This window comes from Haplochromis burtoni, unplaced genomic scaffold, assembly GCF_018398535.1.
Source record: "Haplochromis burtoni strain Fernald_Lab_line unplaced genomic scaffold, NCSU_Asbu1 Contig_197, whole genome shotgun sequence".
Classification (NCBI taxonomy): domain Eukaryota; kingdom Metazoa; phylum Chordata; class Actinopteri; order Cichliformes; family Cichlidae; genus Haplochromis; species Haplochromis burtoni.
The window spans coordinates 738,340-748,658 of NW_024582558.1; the positions used below are offsets into that span (position 1 = coordinate 738,340).

A 10,319-nucleotide genomic window follows, 5' to 3' on the forward strand; every position below is an offset into this window, starting at 1 on the left:
GGCGGGTGTGTCGCCGAGTGGGGAAAAACGGTTAGACACATGAACGGGTTGGTGGTGTACCTGGGGCTTCTGTTTAGGACTATGCTTAGGACTATTCTTTGGTGTGAGAAATACTAATGCTGATATACTTTGTTGTATATCACTATGCTGGATGTTGTTTCTATTTTTTGTTAAACACAAATAATCATTTGTACTTAAAGATTAATTTTCAATCTTTCTGAAAGTTTTTCTCTCATAAAAATGCCACTGAACAGAAGGTGAAGTGTAGATGGTGAGAATTTATTAAAAAGAACATATGTACATGGTACAACAACAGAACAGACAACAGAAAAGTTACTGTTATGGGGTTACAAGAACAAAAGGTTGAGGAATACTCGCCTAAACAGTAATCGAAGACAAGCGTTATGAAAAACAGACAGAAGAACGAACGAACCAACAGAACACATGAGAATCGTAAGAACGGGACGATGATTGTAGTAATGCTACAGGCAGGGTTGGCAGCACTGATCAATAGGCAAGATTAAAAGCATGGATCAATTCTAACCTCATAGATAACAAGTTGGTTCACTGGTTGCGGTACTTCACAGACATTGGATAATTTTTTTATTTATTTTTTTTAGCATGATCTATTTCCATCCGACCAGATACAAAACAGGATGGAAACAGGAGCTCCTGCTACTTGAAAATAAGAGCCAGTGACAGTTAACGATCCAACCTGAAACAGACCAAACCCTGACACACAAAAACATGGATAGCAGCAGGTTTTCATTTTCTTTTCTTTCTTTTTTTTTTTTTCTCTTTTGAAACAATGTGGTAAGCGCCACATGTTACCTCCAAAGTGCTCCATTACAAACACAGAAACTGTAAGTTCTCAGATCCTCTAGTAGCCAGCATCAGGCATGCGACAGGCAGTAAGGTGCGCACGGCTACATTGAGTACATTCACACATGGGAGGGGAAGCTTCACTGCAGTTTTGATCTGCTGAAATGCGCTTCGACTTAGTCGAGAGAAGTGCAAGGACAGGAATGGAGAGAATTGTCTGACATCTATGCAAACCTAAAGAATGACAAAGTGTAAAAGGTAAAGCAGCTACCTTCCTTTCAAAAAGAAAAAAAAGAAGTCCACTGGTGAAAGGACTGAACTATATTGGCAAAGAGTCTAGTGAGATGAGTTCAAGTCTGGTGCGTCAACACTCTACAGCTTTGATTGGACAGAGGAGCCCAACTCCTCAACTGACAGGGTTGTCCTCCAAAACAAAAAGTTTTTTTTTTTTTCTTTTTTAAGTGATCAGTTCTGGTTAAAAGGTCCATAAGCCTTCGTGTTTCACTTCTTATCGGGATGGAATAAAGTCTCAGTAGATTGTGAGGCTGACCGATCGGCTCATTTTTTTCCCAATAAGCCTGGTGGTTCTGGAGTTCTGGACTGTGGAGCGGGTTAAGATCCTGTCCGTGGATAAAACTTTCTCCTCGGCTGCCGCTCTAGCCTGCTGGGCTTTCTTCAGCTCTCTGAAGAACATTAAAAGAAAAAGGGAATAAATGAGACACGTAGGAGATGGTAGACCACACTAAGAACAGTCCTAGACTTAGCTGAAAACTGTAACCAAATGAGCTAAGATAACTGAGCACAATCCTTGGGTTTCTCCCTCAAGCTCACTATGCTCACTGTTTATTATTTTAACTAAGGAATACAAACAAATTGCTGAATACATATTTCTTATAATGTGTTTGCTACTTTTATTTTTCAAAGTGACAGAGCAATGATTCCCAGCCCCCTCCTTTAACACTGGTGCAGGATAGGTACTCCATAACTGGCTTATTTGCTGCCATCACACAACTTGTCCAAACAAACTAGGAATTTTCAGACTGTCAAACCACTGATGAGTGAAGACAATAAACACTTGGTAAGCTTCTGTGCAGTACGTACTTTTGAAGCAGGGCGTTCTTAAACTTCTCTGCGTTGAGCTCTACTCGGAGCTGATCAGCACTCATTCTGGCAGTGGTCAGAAGTACCGGGTGTTTGATGAGGTCAGAGGTTGATGGGCGCCTTGTTGGATCAGGGTGGATCATAAGCTGGGGAAAAAACAAAACAAAAACCTATAAATAAATTCACCAGAAAACTAAAAGCTGAGGTTGACAGTGCTCAGATTTACAAAAAAAAGAAGAAAAAAAAAAAGAAATACATTAACTACAATTCAATTATTAGATCAATTTTTTGGTTAATAAAATAAATAACAACATTCAAGACACTTTTCCACAGGAAGGCTTATCTGGCATGAGTCATGCCAGAGGCAAGGGTTTGAATCCACCTCGGCCCATCTCATGTGAAATTCCCTCTCACTCACTCCCTACTGACCTGTCTGCTCTCTCCTGTCCTATCAGAATGAAAGCTAAAATTTTAAACTTTTCAAGCACCCAATGAAAGTGCTTGAGATGGGCCGCTTGAAAAACTTGAACTGGCCTGCACTGTCTCATAGAAAAACAAAAGTTTATCTTTATACATTAAAGTAATTGGGAACATGCAGCTTGGCTCAGATAAGCACAAAAGCTACGACATAATAACACCCATTCTTATAAACTCTAAAAGGATCTAAAAGGAAAGACAAGTGTTGTGCAGTTACCTTAAGAAGACTGAGAAACTCTGGAGAAAGCACTTGAGGAATGGCAGGGAGTTTTCCCCGTCTGATCTCGTGCCATTTCTCTCCATTGGTGGGTAGAGGTTCGGCCCCTGACGCGCTGACAACAGTCAGGGCCAAAGCAAAGATGTCTGCTTTTGTCAGGTTACTGTAATCCTAAAAAGAAAACAAAAATTATGTTGGAAGTGCAGCAGAATAAGTACAAGCATTTTTTCTTTTTGGTTTGTTTTTTTTAAGCAGGAAAACAAACCTCTTGTAAAACTTCATTAGCCAGGTATCTGCTGTCGCCCTCTTCAACCTGTGGATTGTTCACTCTTGTCACATGACCAAGATCACCTGGAGAGGGAACGCAGGTGAATGTGAGAATGAGCCATCTGAAATTTAATAAAATGACAAACTAGATATTATAGAACTTTGGAGTGAGCGTACCGATTTTGTAGATGGCAGTAGGAGTCAGTCCTTCATCCTCGTCACATTCATCACAGCTCACTATGGATTTCCGTGAAATAAAGATGTTGCCTAAACAAAGAAAGCTTCCATTAGTTTCGGACTAGGAAACTTTAATGTTAAATGTCTCATCTCCTTTTCTATAAAATATAAGAATGAAGGCCAATCGCAACCTCAAATACCTTAGTGTGGATTTTTCCTGTTTTAAAATGGGCATATTGGGGGGCAGCTATGCAGATCAGCATGAATGGGCCACATAAAACAGGGGTACACTTTTCTTAAAAGGGGCAAACAGATTTAACGCTGTGGGCTACATACAACCCACTTTCACTTCAAGTGGGCTGGGCCACTTCAGTTCAATCCAATTTACATAGCGCTAAATCACAACAATGGTCGCCTCAAGGCGTGGCCTCTGAAACTCCCCTGCTGTCAGTGTAAACCTATGTGACATTGTAATATAAGAAAAGTAGTGCAATTTCAACTATACATCATAAAGGTTTTTCAACATGATAAAGAAAAGCTGCACTAGTCAATTAAATAGTAGCCATTACTATACAAATAGCTTAAACAGTAATAAATATTTGTGTAAAAACTGTAGAAAAGGTTTTGACATCTCATTGCTCAGACTGTTGTGAGTTCCTTTAAAGAAAGAAAAAAAAGCTCATTTCTAAGGTAGATTTCTAGTCCTAATTACTTAGATGTATCAAGAATATAGGAAAAGCTGTAAAACTTAAGAAAATACAGTTAAAAGTCCTCCTTCACATTTTCCAAAGCCATGCAGTGAGCCAGATTGTTTTTCCTGGGCTGATTCTGGCCCCCAGGCCTCATGTTTGATACCCCTGGTCTAGGGTAAAGCTAAGGGACAGACTTTGAACAATTGAACTGAACCAGGAAACAGCCCTGTCAGAAGAGAGCCTGTCTTAATTTTGCCCATTCATGGCATATAGCAAAGACAAAAAGCATAAAGATAAAGTGATGACAGATAACAGTTATTTCCTGTTATTTAATAAGAACAAAATGTATATTACTTTTGAGTAACAAACAAGTCATCAAGTCTGTAATGACTGTTCGTTTTAACCAACGTGCATGATTTTTCTGGCTGTCTTGAACTTGTCGAGATCCCTGAAACATTTTTTTCAAGCAGGAAAGCCCAATAATCCAACTTCTCAATAAGTTCGACGGCCATTCTTTTATGCTTTAAAAAAAAAATACATCAAATATTGCAACTCCCAATATTTTAACATCAAGATCAATTACTCACTTGGTTTGATATCCATGTGCACCAGAGAGGTTGAGTGGATGTACTTTAGTCCCTGTGTGACCTGCACAAGCAGATTTTTCAGTTCAAGCACCGACAGGTAGCCGAGCCGTCTGTAGTTCTCTGCGATGACGTCAGACAGCGTGCCGCCGTTGCAGTACTCATTCTGGATGAGCATGTGGTCATCTTCAGCCCAGGCTGAGTAGTAGCGTACCACATGGGGATGTTGGCCCAGCACGGCATGAGCATACACCTCCCGTAAGGCATTTTGCCTGTGAACGAGAACAGACCGTTTTAATTAGGACGTGACTGGAGCTGCTTTTGTAGTTCACATGAGTGGAGGTCAAAACTTTCCAGTAAAAGAACTTTTAGTGAGCTCCTTTAAAAACATGAAAGAGGAAACATGGGTCTCTTTGGGTATATACACATGTGTCTTATTACAAACACAGTAGTACAGGTAAGTTTGAATAATCCAGCCATCTTTCCACTCATCCAATTTGTATCCAATATTCACCACAAATAAATATGATCTTCGTTTGCGTAGTTTAAACAAACCAATCTACTTACTCGTCTACTGATCCCGCCAGAGGTTTCTTTGACCTCTTGATGGCATACATGCAGCCGTCAAGCCTTTTCACGCACTTGAACACAGCACCGAACTCCCCGCAGCCGATTTTCTCCAACTCGAGGAACTCTGAAGCATACCGGGACGTCATGTTGCTTTCCATCATTGTGATCCTCTGAGGGCAGGAGAGGAGTTTTAACAAAAGAAAATCTGATACAATCACTGAAATCCAACCATCAACCAGCACGAAGCTCGCTTTTCCAGTCCAGTTACCACCGAAACCAACAGGTTTACCCAGCTAATAGTTTTGAGGCAATTTACATATGAAATACACATGTGAACGAGCCTTTTCTATGTTGTGTTTAGAATAACAAAGAGCATTGTGCAACATACTCGTTTTGGAATTTCCATTTAAATCTCGTTCCACAAAATTTATAACTTCAACAATTACCAAATTTTCCTTTGTTGTAGATTTGTTAATTTAAAAAAAAAAAAAAAAAAAGTTAACCTGTGTGGTTCGTGTTTTGTTTTTAACTTTCGTGGTATGTTTCACAAATTTTACATCTGTAGCTACAAATTTAAAAGGAACCAAATAAAATTTAAATAGCAGCAAACTTTTCTTCACATAATTTCCCCTATGAGAGAAATTCATTTTACTTATGTTTATATGTGGCTTCCATCCAAAAAAACAACATAACCAAAACAGAATTCTAGACCTTTACCTACAGATGGAAAACCATTTCTCGAAAAATATTCTCTCATTTGGTGCTCTTACTGATCGTGATGGAAAGATGCATTTAACAAGCCCAATATACACCACACATATTCATAGAGTTTGACATCTGGTGACTGAAGGCTTCAATATATGACAATTTAGTCATTTATAAAACCTCAAATCTCTCAGACTCCTAGAAAACACTATTCACACCCAGACAGAATAAAGAAAACTTTTCTGGTTTGCAGTGCCAGCAACACACCCCAACAATAAAATAGAGGCACTGAATCTGACTAGAAATGACAAGAACATCTAAATACCTTAGATGGTGGCACCACTTCCTCCTCTCCTTCACCGTCACTCGCCTCCATGTCTTCTCCACAGGAGCTACAAGTGTAAAGATAAAGAATAATGTGGGTTAGCATTCTGTACAGCAGGGGGCAGCACTGAGGACTTCAAGAGCACATGGCAGAGTTCAGTGAGGTCGTGGTAAACCAAATGTTTAGATATTCTGAAAGTGCTGAAGGAAACAGGTAAAGTTTAATACAGGTCTACAAAATCGGCTACTACATTGTGTGTTTAACGATTGTTGCATAGCTGTATTAACATTAAGATAATTAAAGACTAACTGTTATGGCTGGGAAATCTGGAACAAAATCATTGACAGCAGTTTATCGACTCCAACAGCCACATTTCAAGTACAATGACGTGTAACACGCGGTTTTTGAGGACTGATCTAAAGATGCAAGATATAAAGTTATGAGCTTACTCATTCCAGTGTGCTCGCTTTCTGTTGATTCTCTGCTGTGTGGCAGACTGAATGAGGAGGGAGTCAGGGGTAAAGGGGTTAAAGTTGACCAGGGGGGTCTGCTGTCTCTTGCCACTGTCAATAAGTGACTTTCCTGAAACGTCCACTTTCTTGAATAAGGAAACTCTCCTGCTGGAGGACCCCGGGCCTGAGCTTCTAGCTCTGGACAATAAACTCTGCAAAAGTCAGTATTAGAGATGAGAGAATAACAGAGCAGAAGGACTAAAAACACCAAAAAACCATCTGTTTCAACCAATATGCGCATAAAATAAGCTAAGAACAATAACTGGTATTTATAATGTAAAGGTACTTTAAATTAAATGCTCACTCGTTGATAGACATGCCCAGACATACAACTGTGTGGATGACTATAACGTTATGCAATAAGTACAGTTATACATTAAGTGGGTCAGTGGGTGATTAACGGACTCTCCAGAAGTTCAAAAATTTGAATCAGTGTGTTTGCTAAAAGGCCTGATCTCTTTCCACTTTTAGGCCCGAAAAGACAGAGAAACGATCGAAGCAGTAAGCTAATAAACTACAGAGACAAGACAAGAAAGTGCACTCAAATGTTCGGTTTTGCAAGAGTCTGATTATGAATAATGTCTCAAAAATTAAATTACATTTACCTTTGGTGTGTGCGGTGTGTCAAAAAGCCGCAGTTTCTTGAAGGTTTTGTGCGGGGGTGTGTCTGGACAGTCCGGGATCGGGGAGCTGGATCCCCCGTCGTCCGGAGATCCGGGACGACAGGGAGACCCTCTAAACAGCCGAGAGTTTTTCCGAGGGGATGGCGAGCAGTTGGCGAATATAACACTGCTGGGTGACTGCAGGTGAGTTGGGGATCCAAAACTCTCCTCCTCGTCCCATAGCTCCACGTCTTCGTCCCCACCAGACTGATTCAGGGGGCTGCTGCTCCCGTCCAGGCATTTATCGGTGATGATCCGTCGCACTGGCATCGGGGAATCCATCTCCGTGAAGCCAGACTCTCCCCCTGTGCTGTTATTGATGTCCTCGATGATGTCGTCCTCTCCGTCGCTGCATGTGAACTGTAATTTCTGACGGATTGGCCGACTTTTGGGAGAAGGAGATCCGTGCCGATGGCGGCTGTAGCTCGACATTTTCAGGATTTAAAACCCGGCTTCGTTGACGCCGTAAAAAACACAAAAAACCCAAAAACTGAAAAGCACGCGGCGGATCCACAGCACTGCTTAAATGACGTTTTTTTTAATGAGATACAACACTTCTAGTTGCCTCAAATTAAAGGTATTGATCCAAAAGCCTGAAAAGAACGACTTTTACCTTCAGAAGCTTCGCCTACAAAGTTAACGTGTTTGCTGAGTCTCACACGCCCATCCAACGCTAAAAATGGCCCCGAGAACAACGTCCGAAGTTGAGCTGATATTGAATTAATTCCGAAAAGTAAAGCCCCCACCCGACGGGTGTGAGTGTCCGTCACTACCTTCTTGACGGCTGACTGACAGAGAAACACGTCTTTCCACAATTAAACCATTCCAATGTTTACAAAAAGTTTGAATGAGTCAACTACCAACTCCTTCCTATCACGCGCGTGGGAAAGGACTTCCCGCGACCGTTGGTCACATGCCATGCGCAGCCAATCACATCTCGTCCCTAAATTTTGAAAGATGGGCGTTCCAGTGCGGTTTCGGGAGACGTTACGTCATGAATAGCAAAGCAACAATCTGGCGCGAACGCGTGCCTTTACACGCTGACCGAGACGCGACCATTAAGGACAATTTATTCAGGCGGAAAGATCAAAGACGCCGCGATAGATAAAGATCAAGTAAACATTAACATAAACACCCACCCGTTATATACAAGTTATGCGAGTTAGTATGTTTATAGTAGTTAGTAAGTTTATTGACAAAGTTTTTTTCAATAAATGCTTAATAATTCAAATATCTGAAACTGTCATTAAGTTTACATTTTTGAAAATAAATTAATGTTTAATCATTTTGAAAAGGGCTCAAGTTGATGAAGTGATTTATGAAAAAAAGCAGAAAAATATACTGCTGTATGAGGATTCTATGGCAGATTTTGTGCACGAAGGTGTTGAAATGGTGCAAAATGCATCAACGGAGTATGGGAGACGCCTAAAACACACTAGATTTAAAAAATGTGGCTAAAAAGAAGATTTCATGCAAAAATCTCATTCCCAACTTATTCATGCAGTACCAGTTTCTCTCTTGGCACCCTATTGTCTGCTTTATCTACATCCACAAAGACACAGTGAAACCCTTTCTGACCTAGGGTCCATCAACAGTCTGGAAGCAAACAACACATCTATAGTGTGCTTTCTCAGAATGAAGCCTAACATTTTTTTCACACATCTTCATGGTATGGTTCATCAACTTTATTCCCATGTAGTTACTACAGTTCTGCTCTTTGAAAATCAGTACCAGTACACTTCTTCTCCATTCCTCAGGGTAGTTGAAAAAGTTTTCCATGTACTGTAATGTGTTTGCACAATGCTCTTTTTAACTATTCTGGATCTTTTTTTATTGTGCTTGTCATTCATATCTTTCTGTAATCTTTTATAAAAATTTTGTGTTATACAGTTTCCCTTTGTCCTCTAGGTATTTTTACCTTCTAAATGGAGCAAGGTTGAAAGGAGACAAAGTTAATAAGCACGTGGGTGTTGAAAATCAACTGCAGTCACACAATCACACTTTTTTGTTTGTTTTTTTTATTAGAAATAGCATTAGCTGTACACTGCAGTACTGTGCACCATAAACATTAGAAAGCCCCCCCTCCCCACCCCCCCTCATCCTCTCACATTTTATGTAGAGGGACAAAATAGCACACCAGAACTCCAGTTATCAAAATTCTATGTACACATAAAAGCTAAATTCTTTTGTGGAAAAACATTGAGGAAGACTCATGATTTCTCCCACTGACATAGTCCATTTGAAATTAGTCTTAATTCATAATCACTGTCCTTATCGATCAATCATCCAGGCCTGGTGACTCTCCTTGCTGTATTCTTGATGCTATTCTGATGGCTTCCTCCAGCGAAGGCTGATCACTAAGCTATAAAAAAGAGAGAGGAAAACAATGCAAACAATATTGAAATTTTGACGACCACAGGTGAGCAGTACTAGAATTAGCACATACAACGGTTTTGGTCCCTTCAAAATAAAGGTGCACATATTAAAGTGCTGTAATCCCTTGAGCATGAATATCCTTCAAAGTACTTCAGAGAGTTAGCACTTTAATTGCAACTTAAATAAAGGAGCTAAAATAAAAGTTGTGTCAATGTCTAAACACATATGGAAGTGAATGCATTCATACTCCCAACCCTCTCAAAAACAATACCACCACCATTGCCCAACAGGCTGCTGGAGGATGACTGTCACATGACGGAAAAGATGCAAAATAAGCCTTTGCTAAATCATTAACATAACAGAAACAGTGCAATTTGTTAAATAAAGACAGCGGAGGGAAATAAAAAGGTTGTTAGCCCTTTGATGTAATTATAATACCCTTAAGGGTTTGGCCTTGATAGTAAATTAAGCATGATACTCTAATACATAGCTAAAAAAAAAGAAAAAAAAAAAGGTATTTTAAGTGGGTAAATGTTAGTGAATTTATTAGATAAACATAAAGATAACATCTGCACTTTAACAAATAAATCATTCTCCTATATCTAGAGGCATTTAGAAAAAAAACCCCAAACCCTTTACTTTCCATAATAAGATTGTGTGTCAATGAAAAACAAACAATTATTTACAGCGCTGGTTTTCTTTTTTGCATAACAAGTTAGCAGTCACCATGAATTTGAATAACATCCATACTAAGGTTTGTTTTGATCCCGAATTGACTGAACCAGTAAGACATAGGTGTCAAACTCTGGCCCCAGCCTAATTACATTTGGCC

At 39.8% G+C, this 10,319-nt stretch overlaps 2 protein-coding genes across 5 annotated transcripts in view; both read right to left on the reverse strand.

Annotated features, from left to right (window-relative positions):
* Positions 1-258: 258 nt before the first annotated feature.
* On the reverse strand, positions 259-8,039 carry wee1 (WEE1 G2 checkpoint kinase). Its single transcript, XM_005935580.2, has 10 exons — positions 7,055-8,039; positions 6,387-6,601; positions 5,938-6,004; positions 4,905-5,077; positions 4,341-4,609; positions 3,062-3,151; positions 2,883-2,968; positions 2,618-2,788; positions 1,924-2,069; positions 259-1,505 (listed from the first exon to the last, which is right to left on the reverse strand). The coding sequence occupies exons 1-10, from the start codon at positions 7,541-7,543 to the stop codon at positions 1,352-1,354; spliced, it is 1,860 nt and encodes a 619-aa protein (XP_005935642.1). The 5' UTR covers positions 7,544-8,039; the 3' UTR covers positions 259-1,351.
* Positions 8,040-9,183: 1,144 nt separating this feature from the next.
* The window catches only part of znf143b (zinc finger protein 143b), an 11,802-nt gene continuing 10,666 nt past the window's right edge, over positions 9,184-10,319 (reverse strand). For all 4 annotated transcript variants that reach the window (XM_014337904.2, XM_005935579.3, XM_042226107.1 and 1 more), the window contains exon 15: positions 9,184-9,473. In XM_014337904.2, the coding sequence (XP_014193390.1) occupies positions 9,390-9,473 (84 nt within the window). In that variant the 3' untranslated portion in view covers positions 9,184-9,389. The remainder of the gene's footprint in view (positions 9,474-10,319) is intronic.

What these genes read in the sequence shown, in the direction of transcription:
- wee1 (XM_005935580.2), bottom strand. Translation starts at nt 7,543, where the DNA reads ATGTCGAGCTACAGCCGCCATCGGCACGGATCTCCTTCTCCCAAAAGT. An exon ending in AAGTGGTGCCACCATCTAAG is followed by an intron (nt 5,078 to 5,937) that starts GTATTTAGATGT and finishes TCCTGCCCTCAG; the next exon opens with AGGATCACAATGATGGAAAG. An exon ending in TACTGCCATCTACAAAATCG is followed by an intron (nt 2,969 to 3,061) that starts GTACGCTCACTC and finishes TTCCCTCTCCAG; the next exon opens with GTGATCTTGGTCATGTGACA.